Source organism: Simochromis diagramma, unplaced genomic scaffold (genome assembly GCF_900408965.1).
Source record: "Simochromis diagramma unplaced genomic scaffold, fSimDia1.1 OVJJ01000483.1, whole genome shotgun sequence".
NCBI classification, from domain to species: domain Eukaryota; kingdom Metazoa; phylum Chordata; class Actinopteri; order Cichliformes; family Cichlidae; genus Simochromis; species Simochromis diagramma.
The window spans coordinates 3,961,451-3,984,179 of record NW_024386835.1 but is presented as its reverse complement, the minus strand read 5'-3'; the positions used below and the strand labels follow the sequence as shown (position 1 = coordinate 3,984,179).

Genomic DNA, 22,729 nt, shown 5'->3' with positions numbered 1-22,729 from the left:
TTCCACTAGTACCTAGTACCTGCTTGGCTCGACTCAACTCCATTTTGTAGGGTTTTCCAGTATGTGGTAGTACCTGGCACCAGATACCTACTTGGCCAAGGTTCCAAGTGATCTGAAATAATCCAAAAATGTGAGGTCAACAGACTCCATGCCACTGATTGGCCAGTTATTGTTGTCACTCAGTGAATCATGAGAGCAGCTCCTTCACAAAAAATCAAAACCACAATTTTTTTGAAACCTAGCAACAAGGGAAATGGCTACACAAAAAAACATCAGTGTTCGTAGAATTTAGCTAACCAAACGTAGCAGTGCTAGCAGCAGTGGCCTTCTTTTATCCTAGCATTCACACCCTGACAAACGGCCACTTCTTTTTTTTGGGGGGGGGAGGTGACAGCCATGCTAGCCGGCTGTCATCTGTTTACTTTTCCCCTTGCTTGTTTGCAACTTCCCTTCAAAGAAAAATTAACAGACAGAAAGGGGGTGGCATCTGTCTGTCAGAGCTGCAGCCCAGGTTAGTGGCCATTGGGGTCATAACATCTTTGAATCTCTAACTGCTTTTTTACATTAGGTCCTTGCCCCTTAGAGACAGTATCTGAATACCTCTCCTGTATCCTTAATGACATGTTTTGACACATCACTAGATGTGGTTCAACTAATTCTGACATCCTTAATTCTGACATTAGAATACCAAACTAGCAGAGGTATTCACCAGCATTTTTAACAAATCTTTATTAAATGCTGTTACTGGAAAATTTCTTTGCAACTGTAAGGGTCTTAGACTTCCATCTGGTCACACCCCTCAACTGAGAAATGGACTCAACCCTGAGCAATAAACTCCTGAATCAATCCATTAAGCCACTACAGACTATTCATAGTCTCTAACACTGGAACACCCCATTAGATGGCAAAGGAGCTTTCTTCTGCTGCCTAGTAGTTTTTTCTTTCTTGCTTTTTTTTTTTTTTTTACCAACTTTGTTTAGTTAAGGTGACAGATACTTGTTAAATTGGATGCATTAATGACTAGCCACTCTGTTTGTTCACAAATGCTAGCAAAGTGTAGAATGTGGTTCATGCAAAAATATTCCTTTTTTCTTTACACAGCAGCCCAGGTTGTCATCAGTCTAGTAAGTAAACTGATCCAGAGGTACAGGCAGACTCCTGAACACTGTCTACCTTGCAGAAAATTAACTGCTGGGTTGGGTTTAGAAGTAGGTATCAGTTTAAATAACTTGAAATGAGAAATTGTTTGCTTAACACTAACGCTTCATCCAAGTTTCTGTGAATCAGGGCGTTCAGGACAGTCCACTCAGGGATCCTTTAAACATGGCACCCCGAGCTCCCAAAGACAGGTTCCAGAACAGTGTTTCACCTAGAAACAATATAAGAATAAGATAAAATTGTAAGAATAAGAATATTGTTTCCATAACACTACAAAAAACGCTAAAATTGTCATTCTCAAACTGTGACTATGATCCTAATCTAATATGAGGTATAATAAATAAAGCAACTGCTGCTGCATCTCCTGACTCTGGTCACTTGGTGAAGTTGAGTAGTTGCCATTATTGCACATTAATATAATTGTTTTGAATCTTCAAGCATTCCTGTGTTGAGAGTTGTGTGAAAGTCTGCATCTATGTCATTTTCTGATGTTGTGAAATTTATGAAGCTATTTTTTTTTTATTATAGTACCATAAATCAGCCAAAGCATTTACTGGTATAACTGAAAACGTAATTCTAAATGAATCTAAAATGAATCACACTGAGCAAACACTGTTTTGTGGCATCTCTCCAACTAAATATACAAGTCTGAACTAAGTGAAGTTGATACACATAAGACGCCAAAGGGAATTTTTTTTTTTTTTCCCCCCCTCCTCCTACCTGCATGCGCTATAATTTACTTTGCCCGATTCCTTCAGTCCTGAGTGTTCATTATTCTGGTCTAGGTGCTGGGAAATTTTGCTATTTTGTTACTGTGTTCAATGCTGTAAATGCCCAATTGAAAAACATGGACCTTACGCAAAACTTAATGAAAATCTTAGTTTTAGCAATTTATTCTGGCTGACTGAGCAAACAAGCAAATTGCGCTAATGCTTTCACCTATTGCCTTTCATCAGATACTGGGAAAAAAGGGAGGTTGGGTCATGTGATTGCTTGAATGACAAAGATGCTGCAGTTTGGTGTTTTTCTTTTTTGTTATTGTGTACAAGCTGAGTATTTAGATGTCTTTTTCTTCTGTTGGATATAGTGGCTTGAATGCATCCTTTTTAGATGTTTTTTATCTCTTTTTCTTTTTACTGCCGCTACATTGAGAATGTTTTATGGCACGCAGTATTATCACATCTCATTTGATATGCCAGCTGTAAAGGTTGTTGACGTCTGAGTGTAATCATGTGGAGCAACAGTTTTGGTTTGAAGGTGGGTGGTAGGGTCATTTAATTTTAGACTGGTTCACGTGGGAGGGGTTAGCCCTTAGTAATTATGGTGTGGTATGGGTGTGTTTATTACCGGGCAATAATAAACCCTGTCTTTTGCATCTACCACTACCCCATTGTCCATGCACATCCACAGCGCCTAAGTCATACTGCATCTGCTAATGCAATCAACTTTTTAGGGGCCAATATGGGGTTTTTCTTTAGTGTTTGTTATCGTCAGACTCGAGATCGTGTCCAAGAGGCTGTCAACAGTGGATCATTTTTATCCTTTTAATCACAACACAACAAATTTCTTAACTGCACACATTAGGTTCACTAAAATGACTGAAGTTATAAAATCTGAACACTTGTCTCCTAAATTCAGGTGACCTCGCAGCCTTATAATTTTAGGTGTTGGTGCACATCAGTACAAAGAGTTTCTGAGGAATCACTTTTATCTTACAATGAAATATTTTCATCCTGATTTGAGTCCCTCCGAGGGTGACAGTGCACTAAGTGGTTGATGAAAATTACATTGTCAGACACTAGATCTCAACCCAACTGAAGTCCTATTGGAGATTTTGGAGTTGCATATTCAACAGTACTGTACACCATCATCAAAACGCCAAATGGGGGAATATGTATTAGTTTCAGAGACCTACAAAATCTCTGCCAAGGCACATTACAACTGGCAGCACTTTGCGGCTCATAACCTAAGATATGGGGTGCCATGTAGATTTTCCCTTTTTGGTCATGTTGCCAACCCCGAATTTCCATCAGCAAAGCAGTCCTTCCCCTGATATGAACTTGTATATTTAAAAATATTTGCCAGAAATAGCTGCAGACAGTGACAGATGGCTTAATTAATATTATATTGTTGATAGTACAAAGTCAAAACTGTTGTTAGGACCTCACTGATAAAATGCAATTGAAAAATTGGATTAGAAGACATGTTGTTGCAAAGAAGCCCCTAAAATGGAAGAACAAATAGCAGTGATGAAAGATAACGTTTGGACAGAACACTTGTTCTCTCTCCTAACCGGAGACAGAAGTTGGGGGGATTTGCTGTTTATGTATCACAGCTACAGGAAAGTTAGTGAAGATTTTACCTAATCTTTGTACACTGTTTGAATGACAACATAAATATGCTTCCACATAAATATTCTTATGTTTTAGCATCTGGACAGATGGCTTTGTTAGCTGCCTGTCTGACTTCATAGACTCAAACAGTAATATTATTGTAAAAGGCTACTTTTTATTTCTTTCATAAGACCCCTGAGCCCCCACTAGGAGTTGGTTTAAAAAAAATAGATTTTCCAATTCTAATCGATTTTGAATTGAATAAAGCAATATCGATTCATTAAATCCTGAATCGATTTTTAAATATAAATGTATTTTGCCAGAAACGCCAGAATCTCAGTTTAAAGCTCACAAAACTATTTCAACAACTGCCGAACAGCTAAAACAGCAAATGAGCGCAGGTAAACGGATTCCGCACGAAGACGTAAACACAAAGCGCGGATCGTTCACCCTACACAGGAGCTGAAAGCCGAGATGTCACAGATTGTGAAGCTGCAGGTTTTGTCAGTCTTTGACCAAAATTCACTGAACCAGCAGCAAAAGATCAAATCTAGGTTTCATGTTTGATAAACATCGTCATTAATTCCCTGTTACTTTTGCTTTCTGCTTCCAGCACGATAAAATCAAACTTCCTGCACTGCTCTCTCTCTCTCTCTGTGTACAAGAACAGTTTCCCATCTCAAATCTGTTTTCTGCATTATTCGCTTGCTTATTACGCACCAGTCAACTGTTGTGTACAGCACTGTCGGCTGCTGATTTTTGTTGTTTTTTCTTCTCAAAAATGACCTCCGACAAGTAGAAGCCAAATTTTTTGAAAATTACACCAAATTGCAAAACTCTTAGCTGCGCCTCTAATAAAACCTCTGTAACTTTGCTCTTCTTCACTTCAGCAGTATCGGGTAATTTTCACATGTTGATTCATGGTTTTCTTGCGTTTTTGATCTACTGCAGAATATCTTTAAGGCGGTCATATAATCTTTGCATCTGCTGTGATGCTTACACCTCTGAAGTCTCACAAGTGTCAGCTTTGTTTTTATACATAGATATAAAAATGTGGATATGTACTGATAAATTATCATAATTATAATATTTCTGACTGGATCAAAATGGAATGGAAACGAATTGAATCGGGACCCTGTGAATCGGAGTCAAATTGATTATAGAAATTAGGGACGATACCCAGCCCTAGCCCCAACCACCACCCCCACCCTCAGGACTCTGCCGACATCTCCCACAGTGGCGTCACCTTGTAAAATGTTTTCTTGAACCAGGTTTTATGGTAATAACACAGATGAAAAAGTCATGATTATTCAGCTGCGCATGCAAGAGATACTGTGATAAAGAAGTGGAGTCCCTTAGGGCTGCACGATTTTGCATAAAATGAGAATCACGATTTTTTTGGCTTAGAATTGAGATCACGATTCTCTCACGATTTTCTTTTCCAGTATAAATATTTATTGCACTTATTAACTGCACATCAACTTCGTAACAGTTGAGACTGAACATAAAAACAATAAATAAACATAAAAACAACAAATGTCTCACGTTTTGTTGTTGCCGCAAAATGTTGTACTGCTTGAAATTCCGTCTCCACCGTTGCTCGACACTGCGTGTATAGAGCAGGTGGTGCAACAATAGAAAAATAGTTGCGGGACGGCACTGTGTAGCGTTTGTCTAGGGTGTTGATCATTTTCCTAAATCCCTCGTTTTGCACAGTGTTGATGGGAGCCATATCTTTGGTCAGGTGATAAGTAATAGCCTCCGTAATTTCTTTGTGCCTGCGGGAGTTCGACGTGAAGCGCTGTATAAGGTTCCCGTTATTGATGTTTGGGTGGTTGACCGGGACGGATTTTCTCCTGTCACTTTCTCGTCATCCCTGACGTGCTCTCCGTTGTTTTTTCCCTGCTAATTTTAGCAGCCAGCTTCTGTATCACGTGGTATAAGGCTCCGCCCTTGTCATTTGTTGAGCAGGAAGAGTGAGCGCTTGTTTTCATGCAGATTACGTCCCGGATCAAAATGCGGTACAGTCGTCGTCGTCTTTTTTTTAAAAATCGTTGTCATTTGGAAATGAGATCGCACATAAGTATGAATCGAGATCGCGATTTTCTAACGATTAATCGTGCAGCCCTAGAGTCCCTTAAATAATCAGTTGCAACCTTCTGATGTATTGTGCTTAATATAGTTTGTAACACAGAAACACTAGCTTTGACTTCTTGACTTTTGTGGGAGACAGTGTTGTGTGTCCTTGTTTGAGCGTTTCTTGGAGGCAGTGTTCAAAATATGTGGTGCAACCGGGTCCGCAGGCTACTTGTGCTTGTGGTGTTGAAAAGGGCGAATTATAGCATAAAAAGAGAAGTGAGAACAAGTGTTTAAAAACTATGAATTGTGTCCACTGCAGTCACTGTCTTTGCTTATCAAATTGCAATTTTGTTTGTTGATGGAAGCAACAGGCTTCGTTCTGGAGGTCACTGGAATAGGAGAAGCCTGTTGTACCCTTCCCTATTTCGGCCCACTTTTTAGCCAACTGGTATTTGCCCCCATGTTTGAATACATTGACAGTACCTCTCCATAGGCAAATACCTAATGGATGCATCTGCTGTACCGTAAAACGGGCACGAATTGGTTTATCTTTAAAGTGTCGTAACACAGGCGAACCCTTACAAGGTGTGAAGCACTGCAGGTGTTGTCTTACAATGCCTGCATTTTAATGCTGACAAGCAAGCAGGTTATTGGAAGCGCTTAAATTCAACGTGACATTTTAATCGAAACACAAAGGGTTTTATTTGTGAAGTTGTTACATGACACAGATAAGAAAATGAAATGCCTCCATACAGTCCTAATGGGATAAGGCATTCATTAGACTTGCTCGATGCCAGAATGCTACACGGTTTTTCAGTTTTACTGCTATCATTTTTTTTTCTTTCTCTAATGTGTGGTAAAAAATGGACTTCAGTGTCAGGACTCCTTGCTGTGCAATTTCAGTGGTGTCTTCACAGTAACTAAAGAGGTTGAATACAGCAGGCACTTTAGAGGTTTTAATCCTGTAGGATCTAGCCGGGTACATTTATTTTTTAGATCACAGAGGATTGTGCCTGTTTATATAGGCTTGTTATACATTATGACTGAACTGTGTTCCAGCTGGAAGTGAAGTTTACAGTGAAGCCTGTTTGGTTGACAGAAGGGTTATTTTAGTGACATACTTTAGTGTTATGTGATTGTAGTTGGCTGCAGTTTGTATATTATTTAAATAAAGACAAATAAATGATGTTAGATGAACACTAACAAACTAACAAAACCATAAAAGGGAATGCAGAACAAGGCTGAGAGGGCTTTAGGCCTTCTAGACTATATGGACTTAGAATGAGCAGAGATATTTTGGAAACTGTAGCGATTTCTGGAATTAATACATCACCAATGGCTTTTATAATTTATTTATTCTGTGTGGGTCTATCATATATTATTATAACTATATTTTCTGTTTTGGAAGAAAGCAGTCATCTTGCTGTAGTCAAGTATTTTCACTAGACTAGGATGTTCGCATAATGTTGACCCACAAATGTGAAATTAACAGTATGTTTTCAAAAGAAGATATCCCTCTGAAGTTTGTTCGTATCTGGAAAGGAACTCCCTGTACTGTGCATTATTAAGGTGTTTAAGCACTTTCCACATGAACTGAATTTTATTCCTAATGCTTTCTGTCTCTAAATTGTCAGCTTCCTAGTATGAAGTCAGCGTGATGTGGCCATGTGTGAGTAGTGCAGGTAACTGTCACTTGGACATCGTCTGTGTATTGCAGTATTTCTTGTAGTGAGAGGCAAGCTTCCTCTTTCTGCAAAGTTGCTATTCAGAAATAGCAACTTTGAGCAATATCCCAAACTGATTCTCTTGACATCGTGTGAAAATGACAGTAGACAGAGAAACTAAATCCTCTGGTCACATTTTCAGAGTTGTTCCAACAGTTGTCCCTTCTGAGGTAAAAAGGAAAAAAAATGCTTGACTTATTCAAGTGAAGTAAACACCTGTCAAGGTCTGTTTAATCAGAATCAGAATCAGAATGGGGTTTATTGCCAGATGTTGAGGTTTACAACATTAGGAAATTGCTGCGGTGCTTCAGTGCAAACAATAAGAATTAAAGTGCTATGTAGAAAGAAAGATATGTGCATGAGATATACATGAGATATATACATGAGAATAAGACTTATGAGTGCTACGTAGAAAGATATATACATGAGTGCAGGTGGTGATCGGTGCCAAACATGAAATGATGCAGTGACACAGCGTAGGGTCATGTGTTAGTGGCGGGGACAGTCATGTGGTTATTGTTCATGTGTCCAACAGCAGAGGGGAAGAAACTGTTCTTATGGCGAGAGGTTCTGGTGCGAATGGACCGGAGCCTCCTGCCTGAGGGGAGCAGGTCAAACAGACTGTGTCCAGGGTGAGAAGGGTCAGCTGAGATCCGAGCTGCACGCCGCAGTGTCCTGGAGGTGTACAGGTCCTGCAGAGATGGGAGTCTGCAGCCAATCACCTTCTCAGCAGAGCGCACAACACGCTGCAGTCTCTGTTTGTCCCTGATAGTGGCTCCAGCGTACCACACAGTGATGGAGGAGGTGAGGATGGACTCGATGATTGCGGTGTAGAACAGCATCATCGTCCGTGTTGGCAGGTTGAATTTCTTCAGCTGCCTCAGGAAGTACATCCTCTGCTGGGCTTTCTTGATGACGGAGGTGATGGTGGGCTCCCACTTCAGGTCCTGGGTGATGGTGGTACCCAGGAAGCGGAATGAGTCCACAGAGGTGATGGGGGTGTCAGTCAGGATGATGGGGGGGAGTGGGGCTGTGTGCTTCCTGAAGTCCACAATAATCTCCACTGTCTTCTGGGCATTCAGCACCAGGTTGTTGTGGCTGCACCAGGACACCAGACGTTCAACCTCCCTCCTATAGGCAGACTCATCCCCGTCCGAGATGAGCCCAATAACGGTGGTGTCATCTGCGAACTTGATTAGCTTGACAGACTGGTGGGTGGAGGTGCAGCAGTTGGTGTACAGGGAGAAGAGCAGAGGAGAAAGAACACAGCCCTGAGGGGAGCCGGTGCTGATGGTCCGGGAGTCCGAGACATTCTTTCCCAGCCTCACATGCTGCTTCCTGTCCGTCAGGAAGTCGGTGATCCACCGGCAGATGGGATCAGGCACATTCATCTGGGAAAGCTTGCCTCGGAGATGGTCTGGAAGGATGGTGTTGAAGGCAGAGCTGAAGTCCACAAACAGGATCCTGGCGTAGGTTCCTGGGGAGTCCAGATGCTGCAGGATGAAGTGTAGGGCCATGTTGATGGCGTCGTCTACAGACCTGTTGGCTCTATATGCAAACTGCAGGGGGTCCAGGAGGGGGGCCGTGAGGGTCTTGAGATGGGAGAGAACTAGGCGCTCAAATGACTTCATGACCACAGATGTCAGAGCCACGGGTCTGTAGTCATTTAGTCCAGTGATCCTAGGTTTCTTGGGGATAGGGATTATGGTAGAGGACTTGAAGCAGGCAGGCACATGACATGCCTGCAGTGAGGAGTTGAAAATGCCAGAAAACACCGGGGCCAGCTCGTTTGCACAGTGTCTGAGGGTGGCAGGAGACACACCGTCTGGGCCGGGAGCTTTCCGAGCATTCAGACTCCTAAACTGCTTCCTCACATCTGCTTCATGAATATGAAGAGTTGTGGTCGGAGGAGGTGGTGTGAAATCCTCTTTTGTGTGGGGTGAGGAGGCGGGTGTTGCAGGTGAACAGTTTGAAGGTGGTGATGGTTCTATGGAGGGGGGAGAGGTGGGGGAATGAGTGTCCAAAGTGCCTCTATTGTTGGGGTCGTTGGAGGTGTGAAGGCTGCCTGATGGCTCGTCAAAACGGCAGTAGAAGTCGTTTAGGGTGTTGGCTAAGAGCAAGTCGTCAGTGGAGTGGGGGGTTTTAGGCTTGTAGTTGGTGATATTCCTAAAACCTTTCCACACAGAGGCCGAGTCATTCTCTGAGATCTGCTGCTGCATCTTCTCAGAGTGCTGGTGTTTAGCAATGTCCACTTCTTTAGTGAACCTGTACTTGGCCTCTCTGTAGCAGTCCCTGTCTCCGCTTCTGAACGCCTTTCTCTTTTCCAGCCACAGCTTTTTGAGTTTAGGAGTAAACCAGGGTTTGTCATTGTTATAACTCACCCTGGTGCGTGATGGCACAATGCTGTCCTCACAGAAGTGGATATAGGAGGTGACAGTGTCCGTAAACTCGTCCAAGCTGTTAGAAGCAGCCTTCATTGTGTCCCAGTCTGTGGTCTCCAAACACGTGCGAAGCTCCTCCACAGCCTCGTTGCTCCACAGTTTTTTAGTCCTCACGACAGGTTTGGAGAGCTTCAGCCTCTGTCTGTACGCGGGGATCAGGTGGATCATGACGTGATCAGAAAGTCCAAGTGAAGCGCGGGGCACCGCACGATAGGCCCCGCTGATCGTGCTGTAGCAGTGGTCCAATGTCCTCTCCTCTCTGGTCGGGCATTTAATATACTGCTTGTATTTCGGAAGCTCATGGCTCAGATTGGCTTTGTTAAAGTCCCCAAGAGCAATGATGAGAGAGTCCGGGTATGTCCGCTCCATGTGGAGAATCTGCTCTGCGAGTGCGCACTGAGCTGCTTGCGCATCCGCGTCTGGCGGGATGTAAACAGCGGCCAGGATGAATGAAGCAAACTCCCGCGGAGAATAAAACGGTTTGCAGTGAATAAAAAGATATTCCAGAGAGGGAGAGCAGTGCTAAGCAATCACTGTTACATCTGTGCACCAGCCGCTATTGATGTAGAAGCAGACACCTCCACCTTTGGTTTTACCGGAGAGAGCGGCCTGCCGGTCCGCGCGCAGCAGATGAAAGCCCTCCAGCTTGAGCGCGCAGTCCGGGATGTCCTCACTGAGCCACGACTCCGTAAAACATAAGACACAGGAGGAGGCAAAGTCTCTGTTCATGCTTCTCATCAGGGCCAGTTCGTCTATCTTATTCCCGAGTGAGCGTACATTGGAAAGGAAGATCCCAGGAAGAGCCGTTCTCAGTCCGCGTCTCCTCAAACGCACGAGTACGCCGGCTCGCTTACCTCTCTTTCGACGTCTCACTTTCCTGATCAGAGTCTGCAGTAAATCTGCCGCAGATGCGACAAATATTGGAAATAAATCCACAGGCGTTGTAGTCCTGCAGTTAAGGAGCTCTTCTCTGGTGTAAGAGTATCCAGAGGAGTGCCCAGACACAGAAGAAAGAAAAGAGGAAGTGGTGATCTTAGGCAGTTTAAATGTGTGTTTTTGTGGTTTGCATTTCCACAATTTCACTTGGACTACAGAGCAGAGGAAACCTGTCTAAATGGTGCTTTAAAAGTAGTGTTTTTTGAAACTGCTAACAAAAAGTCTAACATCATAATTTCTTGTGACTTTATGCTGGTAAGGGGTCTGATTAAGTATTATCACTGATGGAGGAAAAACTGCTCACATGTTAATCATGAGATGGCAGGAAAAGGAAGGACGGGGAGGAAGGAAGAGGTTCTCCTTTGGTCTCCTTTGAGTTATTTCTCTACCCTTATGATTTTCCCCTATGAGTTTGCCATCTCCTCTCTCTCTCTTTTCATTGCTTGATGATGAGCTACTTCCATTATGCATCTGATTACCTGCTTAAGCAAGATTGAAATCCCCCTGCTTTCAGCATACATTTAGTCATCACTGATTTGCTGTGGAAAGTGAGTTAAACAGAATGTATTACTCAATAATTTAATCCTTAAATCTCTAAAAGTATCCTTTTCATTTTGCCATCAGATACCAGATGTACCAAACTTCTGGCTAAAAATGTTTTTCACTCTTAGAACACATAATTTCGCTAACAGGCACATTGATCCACTGAAACTCTGCTTTGAAGGTAGTGTGAAACTGAAAGACAGTAATGTTTTTCATTTTTAAAGAGTGAAAGGAAAAGGGGAATGTCTGGACAGCAAGAATAAAATGAACTGACTTGATGTTATAACTCAGTGTGTATATGTACCTTTTATCTGTGGGCAGAGAGCCAACTGTTTACTTATTACTTAGTCAGTAGCTACAATGACGCAGATCATAGGTATGACGCTGAAACAAAACCTGTTGGGGTTTTGTTACTCACTAGTTATTGGAATTTTGGTCTAGACAACCCAAAATGTGATCTCCACATATGTGGACGCCAGGAGGTTAAGAAGAAAGACCATTGTCTACTCTTTGTGCTTGTTTTGTGTTTAGTCTGAAGGTCACAGGCTCAGTGACAAGTGGGATCTGTATCATAGCATTATTTAAATCTTTATTGCTGTCAAAATGGTGGCATATTTACCCCCAAAAATGTGTTTGACATTTGCCACAAACAAAGAGATTAGCTCAAGCCTCATAAACATCTCAGGGGTTTAAGCTTCTTTGGCCTAATATGATTTAATCAGTTATGTTGTCTGTGATCGAGTGTAGTAACCACCCAAAGATGTAGATGTTGCTTGACTAGTAGATAAATGAGGTATGGTGCATCTCTTCTTTGTGAATGTGGCCCCTGTGAATAAATAACTAAATTTCAACTGAAACCACCCACACATACTGACCATGTCTTTTTCTTGCATCTCTTTCTGTGGAGGGAAGTGCTTTTGGAAGGATGTGGTATTGTGGTTGTGAAAGATGGTCCCAGATGTAGGTAGGCAACTGTAGATGTGACAGAGTAATTTCCAAGTTGATGCAGTACTTTGTGAAACTAAATTAGCCCCTGTTTCTGTGTACTTGCAAGTTCTTAGTTTTTTCATGTAACATAATTGGGCATATTTTATGTATTCATCCTCACTTTTTTGTTCTTTCTTCATGTATTATTTTCTGCTCGGGTCTTATGATCAGTTCCTAATATGGAAGCAGCATGGTTAAATAGTGCTGAATGGTGTTAACAGTAACGGGAAGTGAGTGGTTTCTCTTGCTCAGAGTTCATTCATGCAACATATCACATAGATCTGTTGCTTTTGTGTCAGTTGTGACACAACACTCTAGTAATTCACAGATTTGAAGCTAGTTATAGTCATTTAAAAGCAAAAGTTGCTGTTGTGCAACTTTATTTTGAAATTGTGAAACAAAATAAAACTGCTGAACTCTTAAGGATCCTTAATATGCAAAAGAGTGGAACTTCCTTATAGCTTAACTGTTCTGGGAACTTGTCCTGCTAAACACCTTAGTTTGTCTGTCTGAAAACACTCTCACACACTCACACCTGTGACTAACCGGGAACTGGTCACATTGTTGGCCTGCTGTCATTTGAAAGCACTTGATAACACGCCGCTTTGCTTGTATTTATATAGTAAAGCCACAAGTGCAGGTGGGGATTTACACAATGAATCACAGGGTGGCCAAAGGGAGGCGGTACTGAGGCTAGCTAAAAGGAAGGGTTATAGTCAAAATGTTGCTAAATGTCATTAGTCTCTGTTTCACTATTTCACTTCTATAATAATTCCATCCACTGCCTGAAACGGTTTTCATCTGTCCCAACTCAGCTGCTTCTATTTAAAAAAACAAACAAGCAAAAAAAAAAAAAAAACCCCTCCATCTTCCAGTCTATATTGGGAAGTGAGACAACTTGGTGTTTTTTGTCATAGAGACATAGTCCTGTCTCATTTCCTTCTTTTAACAAGCCACTTGTTTTTTTTCATGAATTGAAATGCTTTAAGCCATCTGTCCTGCTAGGTTCACAGTCATTATTATTGACAGAACTTCACAGTGCTGTTTGGTCCCTGGTGAGACATTCAAAACGTAGATTTAGTTTTTTAAATTAAACAAATTTTCACCTTAAGTGCCACAGTTGAAAACTGTGTTTACTTGCCACAAACAGTATGTTCTGTGCAAATGTTAGCTTTAACCAGCTGTCACAGGACCAGAGGCAGAGCACATCTTGGACAGATTGTCTGTCCGTCACAGGGCTACGCATGAACAAGCTGCATTATTATTTTTTTTATGTGTTTTCTAGCTCAGAGTGACAGACCTATAGAACTCACTGGGAATTTGAGGCCTTTGTTTTCGCTCTCAATCAGCCCACCTTACTCTTACCTTTGTATATCTCTCTATGTACAAACATTTCACCCAACTACAAACAGTATTCACCCATGGATGTCTAATTTGCACTGTGCAGGGTGAATTTGGATCTTTGCTTTGTCTTGACATGCAGTCACGCTATAAAATTCTGTTTGTATTTAGCTGAAGAAATGAACTTTTTATTGTACTGACTGCAAAATTGTACGCCTTTGTATCTGTATTAAACAGTAGTATTGGAGACTGCTTTTTGAAATGTTAGTAAATGTACAGATGTACGAATCTAATTACATAGATGTGCAAAACATGATTTCATGAAAGTGTGCAGACACACAACAACAGATGTGATTGTATTTTGAGACTTAACAGATGTCTTTAATCAGATCATGTCCTATTAACACACAAACATGTTTGGTGCTTCACTGAGCCCACAAAAGGAAAAAGTCACATACAGAAGCAAGTCTACTGCTACAGTGTTGTTTAACCCTTTTTGTTTTTCTAATTGAGCCTAGCTTAACCTATCGCCTCTCCACTGAATTTCACTACCATACCACCCTCTGGTCTCACTCTAATCAGCCCTGGGCTTTTCCTTGGCTCAGGAATAGCAGGTGGAGGATGGTTACTTCCTTTAGCGTAACCCCATCCCACCTCCCACTGTCCTGCTCTGGGCAGGGGAGCTTTTGTGCCGGCTAAAGGAAGTGTATTGTGTGCCCATCTGTCTTCCACATATCCCTCCTTCTCTCCACAAGCTTCGGTCTCAAAGGGCTACCAGCAGATTGGAGGGGGGTTGCAATGCAGTAATGCATCAGCTGAAAGGTGACAGGAGTATGTTCATCTGTGCCCATATACTTAAAGAAGTGGTGTGAGTGTTTCATACATTAGTTTTGTTTCCAGTACATGCATGCACACCAGTCTTTAATTAAATTGTGCTTTTACAATTGGACAACATAATAATAATAATAATAATAATAATAATAATAATAGTCAGTGTAATAATAATTTAGTCATTCTCAGTCACAAAAACTGTGCAACTCTTGCTCTCTTTCTAGTGTTAACTATTATTAGTGAGGGTGGACAAAAGACCAGAGGGCTAATATCTAGAAATAATTAATAAATAATACCAAATTTAAAAACATTGCCACAATATCGGACTGTTTTGTTGTTTCCCCTTACAGGGTGAGTCCCAGGTTGTGACCGATATTTAAAATGTTTAGTGTTTTAGAGTTTAAAATGAACACATTTCATGTAAATAACTATTGCAGTGTTTAAAGGCCTACTCCATTAGCATACTCTTACTGATGGAAAACAGCTGGTGCACTAACGTGTTCCCAGTGTAACTCACACTCTGTTATTGTACTTGTTCTGTCCAGAGAGATATTACAGTGTATTCGGTAATTAATTGAATCACAGAATGTACTGAACTAAGGGAGTTGGTTTGGTCTGTCTACTGCAGCAGCTGTCTGTGTTTTAGGCTGCTTTTTTGATCTTTTATCTCTTTTGCACCTCTTCCCCTTTGTACTGAACTTTGCTTTCAACAGCATTTGACCTACGCATAGCATCGTCACCGTGTGGCTGTGTACTGTTTTTGTAAGCCTGACACAAAGACAAGACAGCAACACTAATTTGTTAAATATGCCAGATGTATTATAAAATGGTCTATAGTAATTTTATATACTGAATGGGGAGCATATATGTGTATATGTCCTTGTTTTATGTGTTTAAGGTATTGGGCTGTTTTTTGTGTATGTTTGTTTGTTCCATTTTATTTGTATCTAGGAGCTGGGGTATGTTTGTAGTTTATATTACCTATTGTTCCCGCCTTCCCAGACTCCAGGTAGAAACTGGCTGCTGACTAATTCTGATGCAGTGAATCTCTTCCTCCTGTGACGGTCGTGTTATTATGCATAGTCTCTCACAAGTGAAGTAAACCAGCAGTGAGCTACTTTTTATTTTTTGTATTTCATTAATTTTTTTAAATTTCAAATGTGTAGATTGTACAGCCTGCTGTCAGGATGAAGGACATGTAATAATGTGCCACGCTGCACCGTGGATTTTTAATTTTCAAAATCCATTTTTTTAATTGATTCATAAGATGTGCACAAAATATCAACTGTTATGTCACAGAAGCCTCTGTTCCCTTCATGCCTGTGTGTATCCATAGACTCGTTCCTTTTTTGACGAAGGAAGTAAGACCCACCCTTGTTTGTTCTGTTGCAAAGGGTGGTTGAACTGTCCTGTGAGTTCAGTGTTGACATAAAGTGGACTCATACATCACACCATACTCCTCCTGGGTAACACTGTCACTTTTTAATGGTCAGTGAGCCCTAAGACATTTGATTCTCACCTTAACAATCCATCTGTTTAGTACCATGCAGGGACATTCCAGTGAAAGGTTTTGACACATTGACTCTTTTGTTTTCCCCTGTTTTCCCACTGGAAAGCAGTGGTGACATTAAAACAAAACATAAAGCATTTGGATATGGGTAGGAAGTCAAAAAGTGTAGTGGAAAAGTGGAATTTTCAATTCCTCGCACATCTCCCCCTTATACTGATAACGAGCTCGTGCATACTTAGCATTCTCTTGGCCAGCTTCATGATAGTTGCCTGGAATTTCTTTCCAAATTCCTTTAGGTGGTTCCCTCATGTGGTCAGCATACTCCAGTTCAACCTAACAGTCTCAGTTTGGGTTAAGTTAGACAATTATGGAGGCCAGATCATCTGATGCAGCACTGTCACTGACATTAGTCTAATAGCCTGTACATGGTTAAGTGTATTTTGTCATGTTAAAATTGTGTTTTTTAAATGTACCCTTAGGTGGTGATTTGTTGAAAAATCTAACTCTGAGCTATTACTGATTTGGGTCGGAAGCATTTAATACTAATGCTGTTTTTGAACTCCAATCCAGAGAAAACATTATTTAGACTGATGTTACTGATGGTCTGACTAAAGGTTGAAGAAAGTTTGTACATAAGGCAGATAAGAATTTACTTTCATTGTATGATAAGGACAGAATGCTTTATAAAGGTAGGGTATAGATGATATGACTGAAACTGTTTTTTAACACTTTGCTTAATTTCTTGTGTGACCTGGTATTTCAAGGGAACGAGGTTATCATGTATGTAAATGTAATGACGCTCAGCCAACAGACTGGACACTCCAGCTGGAACTAAACTCACTAATTGTCTCTCTGTGTGTGTGTGTGTGTGTGTGTGTGTGTGTGTGTGTGTGTGTGTGTGTGTGTGTGTGTGTGTGTGTGTGTGTTGTGGGTAGAGCTGGAATGTAATACACAACAAAATAAACAGACGGCGGCTCATTGGCTAAGCTACATGGCAGAATTCTTTCTGTGGACTGACAAAGATATTTTAAGGTTATGGGGCTACATTAATTATCTTTTAATTAAATTTGTAAATAAAAACATGTAGTCATGCACTTCTATCAGCAGTGCAACTGAGTTAAAAAAACAAACAATTCTCTAGAGACATTTTGAAAAGTGTAGTTTATGTTTTCCTGCTTGGTATATTAATCTATTTTCCTTTATTTGCTATTTAAGAAAGGCAGGAGCTTATATTTTAGACCTTCAGGTCCTTATTTGTCTAAGGCACTATTTTTACTAGTGTAACAGAATCGGCTGGTTTCCTGTGTCAATCTCGTAGGCGTTTTAATGTGTTATTTACAATGGGCAGGGTCATAACACTCTGACCCTTTCCTTTAACTTACATTTACACTCTTTGCCAAGTTTAATTACATGTGATCATAATGTAGCAGTATTGAATAATAGAATAAACAGAATATTACATACCAGCTGAATGTGCATGTCGTCTACCAAGGTCAGTTGATTGATCCCTAGCTCCTCCTGTCCATGTGTTGAACTATCCTTGGGCATTTTACTGAATCCCGAGTTGCCCTCCATGAATCCATTGGAGTGTCTTTGAATGTTAGGCAAAGTGCTTAGGCAGAGTTAAAGGCATTGCATGATTGTGTATTACTGGTTGAATGAGACGCCTAGGTATGTTATAGATTCCAGTCCATTGCATTTACTGTATATTGTTTCAGTGGCTTATAATGTTGAATGGTGCATTGACCAGGTGTAACCAACAGAGGGTGCCACTTTCACATGAATGGAAAATGGAATGGTTCATGATTTTTGTCACCTGATGGCAGCACTGCACTCTTAATGGTTGGTATTGATGTGAATTGGAGGCATTCAGTTGGTCTGCAAATTCAAACTTTTTATTCTCTACTCCAATTTAAAAAAAACAAACAAACTTTAATATACACCTGATAATTTTAATATAACATGGACTTCAGTTTCTTCCTAAAGCCTGTTAATTTCTTTTATCTTGAACATTTTAGATTTTTATTAACCTCAATGTCCCTCTTTGTTGTTCTACTCAGATGCTACAGGATTGCGCCAAAGCCCGCAGGGAAGTGGAGCTTCACTGGAGGGCATCACCTTGTGACCACATTGTGCGTATCATCGATGTTTATGAGAACCTCTATCAGGGCAAAAAGTGTCTGCTTATCGTTATGGAATGGTGAGTATACAGTTTATATACAGCCCCCCCCCCCAAACACACACACACACACACACTGAAAATGTGCAATTGGGTCTATAAGTAATTAGACATTGACACAGGCTTTACAGATTTGACTCTGTACACTGTCCAAGTAGATTTTGAATCAGTCAGAATTGTTCCACTGACAGTTTGATACACAGCAATTTGTATACATTATCAAAAAAGTCAGAGACTCAATGAACAAACTAATAAAATTCTGAATTTGAGGTTCATTGTAATTAATTGGATTTTAGTAATGCTTTTTCTCGTTCTTTAAGTTTAGAACTCATGGCCATGACTAAATGCTATGTTTCCCTTCAGATTCTTTCCCAAGCCTTTACTGCTGCCACATTCAGTTGATCCTTGTGTGTCTGCCTTCAGTTTTGTTTATAGTAGCTAAATATCCCATTTCTCTGTCGTCACTGTCCTTTTTAAAAATGTACTGTTGCAAAATTACTTGCCTGAGTTCTTTTGCACAAACTGTTTCTCAGTTGTATCATTTTAGATTGAAATAAACCTGCTCAGATTTAAGTTAAGACATAGAGTCACCACCATGCTACTGTGGCACCCAAATGTGTGACCATTTGCCCAAATTGAGTCATGCAAGAAAAAAATGACCCCACGTATCGTAGCAAATCTACAGCAGAAACTCTTGGGAGGAAAATAGCGTTGCAACGTCCCAGTGAAAGTTAGGACCTCTGCATGATTGAAATGCTTTGGCTTTACCTTAAGAGAACTGTGCATAAACACAATACCCACAAACCTCAATGAACTGAAGCAACCTTGTAAAGACGTTCCTCAACAACAATGTGTTCTTCAATATCATACTGAATTGTTTTCTGTAAGACTGGAGTCATGCAGAAAATTATGTTATTACTGCTAAAGATGCAAGCATGATGCCAGCTAAGATTAGATGAGCGTCATTGTCATTGTATGCACAAGTGTACAAGAAACTGTTGAACTTGGTGCACACAGACAAACAAACAGGTATTGATGGGTTTTACTGTAGCTTTTCAGAAGACTGCAACAGGGCAGTAATTCGATTTGAATTTGATAGTGCTCTGGCTAAGAGCTGGAAAACGTGTTAACTCTCTGGATACTTTTTTGGGGGGGGGGGGCTTCCCCTTCAGAGTCAAAATCAAAATCGTCAGGTGGAAGAACCCATGCATTTCCCAGTCGACTTGCTTCCCCCTCGACCTGCCCGACCATGCAGAATGAGCATCTAACCACTTGACATAGTCATACATTCTCTGCATATTACTTTGAATAAGGATCTTTGGTGCTGGCTAGCTAGCTAGCTGCATGCAGACCAGTAAGCAAGCATATTTACCACTTTCACTGATCATGGAAGAAAGGTAACTTCCTGATGCACTCTGAATGCACTTACCTTTTTCTGTAGAACAATTAGATCATAACCTAAAAGACTGAACTGTGAAGAAAAAACAATATAAGCTAGGGGTGGGCAATATAAACGATATACGATAGAAACTATATAAATTTGGCCAACGATAGAGATTTTGACTATACCGCGATAGCGCGTGTTGATGATGTCATCAAGCTGCGCCTGTTTTGGTCGAAAGTATCGCAGCAGCTACAACCATTATCATCTGCAAATTATGCCGGGCGACAGTCATAGCAAAGTGATGAAGCACTTTTGAAATATGGGGAAAGCCAAAAACTGCACTTCCTCCACTTCCGTAACATTGATTCATTAATGTTGAATTTTCTCGCAGCTGTTCTTTCCCATGTTGTTGCAGTATATTAATAACTAACCTCGTATTGTGGATGAATAATCTCAGTTGTTCTCCTGACTGAAGTTTGGCCCGTGTATAGCATCCTGCTATGCGATTGCATTTGTCCCTAACCACCAGAATCCCTCACGTTAACTTTTATCAAGTGGGGAAAAAAAAGTTGGCGTTCATCCTCCAGCTTCACTGTGCTAATGTTATGCTAACATAGCTGTGTCGCTAGCAATCACGTAGCACAACATTATATACCAGGTAGTCCAACTTCAGTAACCCTGCAAACACCACTGCTGTTTAGTTTTCTGTCTTCATTTATGTTGGAAGTGGTAGCAGAGCTGTACGTTTGAATTGGTTTCAAAAATCTCTGTCAGAACATGGTATGTCAGGTTTAGGTGGAAACTAGCGAGCTAACTTCCTGTTAACTTGTAACTCCGTTAAATTTAATAAATATTGTTTTCATGGATGCCTGGGTGTTAAACTTAATTGTTACACCTGTTAAAGCAGCAACGCTGATGATTTTATTAAAGATGAAATAATTTAGACCGTTTTTAACTTTCAGTGTTCGTTTGACTTTGGGATCTGAAGGGACGGAGTTTTGGACCCAGATTACTCCGCGAAGCTCCTCACTACGGCAGCCGCAATGCTCTGACAATCCATCAAGCTGTGCAGCTTACCAAAGTTGTACTAAAACATTTTTTTAACAGATTTCTGCACGCCAAAATCGGTTCGAGGTCAGTAAGCACAACCAGAATTCATACATAAGGCACACTCTCGATTTTTGAGAAAATTAAAGGATTTTAAGTGTGCCTTATAGTGTGGAAAATACGTTATACAGAAGAAACGAATATATCGTGATATATATCGTTACCGCACATGCTTCAAATTATCGCCCGGCCCTAATGTAAGCACAAATCAAGCTCAAAGTTTGGAGGAACTTCTAGTATTTAAGTAGAGTATTGTATTGAATGCAAAAGGGCTGACCCAGACCTGGACACAGTCTGTGGCTGCCATTGTGCTCAAATGCAAAACTGAGGATTAGGTAGAGATAAATTAAAGTTAATACTTTATTAAAGAGCAAGTACTTATGGATTACATTTTTCATTAATGATACTTTCTTCTTTATTATGTCTTCATTAAAAAACGCTTAAATGGCAGGGGGAAATATAAACTTTTCAGAAGGTTGTAAGCAAGCTTAAATTAGAGTGATAACAATGTGTTCGATATGTAACAGGATTGACAGGATTTGTTGGGAACAATCAAAGTGTTGGTGAGCAGCTTGTTTTCTTTAATCCTAAACGTAAATTTCTTTGTTTTAAACTACATAAGCCCACTCAGATTTAAGTATTTCTCGTCTATGGGCTATTATGCCAAACCATAAATCGAGTGAAACTTTCATTTGTTATATAGTTTTCAGTTTCTAGAATTGGTAAGGTAGGTAAGGTAAGATTACCTAGAACAAAGGTGAAGTGATACTCATCTCGACCTCTCTGTTGCTCTAAGCAAATTTCTGCCAGGTTAGTTATTGTAAATCACTTGTGTACAACCTTTGAAATGACCCATTTCTTCTAAATGACATTGGTACAATTTCCTTGCTTTTGTAGTTCCACTTGAAGCATTTTAAACCACCCTCTCCCCATCCCCCACTACCAACTTCAAACACGTGCACTCATTAGGTTTGCGGTTTCAATTTGTAGTCGTCGGCGTTAGTGGACCGATCTGCCTACACACTGACATGCGAAAAAATGGCGCCGCTGATGACTCATTTCCTTGAGAAAATGTGCTAGGCATGAAACGCCAATGAAGTTTTCTGATGAAGCTAAAATGATTCCTAGAAAATCACCTGTGGACAGAGAGAAACATAGTCAGGCATTTCTCTTTTCTAGATACGCTGAGTAACTGAGTCAGTGTGATGACCTACATTTTTGTTTTCTCCCGTGTTGTGTAAAAACCCAACATGTGAATATGTCAGGTCCGCAACATAATTTTGGAAATTCGGTGCTGGTCATCTCTCCTGCATGACAAACTGGAAGCGGAAGTCTGTCTGGGACTGCTGGATAAACATGTTATTTGTACAACCTTCAGCACAAACTTGGTGGTTTGAACCGTATGGCATTGTGGTTATGGGATTTCTTTAATTTCAGAGTGCTAACCACAGTTGCTACTACCACTCCTGATTGATAGAAACTTTGTTCTTAGTATTACACTCTGTTATTAGAGTTTTAGATCCTTAGAGCAAATACAAACTTGCCTTTATGATATATTCATTGAGAAAATCAGCTTAAAAAATCCAGTTTTATAACACTGTACCCTCCACATGTACATGTGAAAGACTGTAGCTTAACAAGTGTGTTACAGTTTGCTGCTGTTATGGTGTAAAATGTGTGCAATTCCTCTGAGCTTTTGAAAATATTAAAAGAAGTGTGAATTCTCAGCAGAACAGATGCTTCAATGGATTCATTTACATTGATGAACCCTACTGCTTGCAGTGCAAAAGTATAAGATAAGTTTGAATAATGGCTGGATCACCTCAGAACTGGCAGTTTAACATGTTGATCTCTCACACTTTTTTTTTTTTTTTTAATCAAAATGAGTTCAATCAAACTGCTGCCCATTTTTCAGTATGCAAAATGTGAATGATTAATTTAAAGAAGTTCGAAGTGTGCTGTGGTTTAGAAGCCCTGTCCCGTGGCGTCCCCGGATCTTGCTTGCTTGCTATACATACGCACACTGCCATATACCATTAGACACACTCGGATACAAAATTGACGTTGATGATTCTACCTGAAACTCTCACAGTCATACCGTGTGCAATGAGATTAAATGAAACTTAACATCAAGCATGCTAAGTGCGAGTTTCTCATACTCATTTAAATTCAGGCT

General features: G+C 40.5%; 1 protein-coding gene and 1 long non-coding RNA gene across 2 annotated transcripts in view; both read left to right on the top strand.

The window, feature by feature from the left end:
• LOC120731923 (MAP kinase-activated protein kinase 2-like) overlaps window positions 1–22,729 on the top strand; it is a 33,802-nt gene that overhangs the window by 3,062 nt on the left and 8,011 nt on the right. Inside the window, exon 2 of the mRNA XM_040029326.1 lies at window positions 17,944–18,083. Coding sequence (XP_039885260.1) covers window positions 17,944–18,083 — 140 coding nt within the window. The remainder of the gene's footprint in view (window positions 1–17,943; window positions 18,084–22,729) is intronic.
• On the top strand, window positions 10,748–17,795 carry LOC120731954. Its single transcript, XR_005695447.1, has 2 exons — window positions 10,748–16,755; window positions 16,819–17,795. It is a non-coding gene; the product is annotated as an uncharacterized LOC120731954 (long non-coding RNA).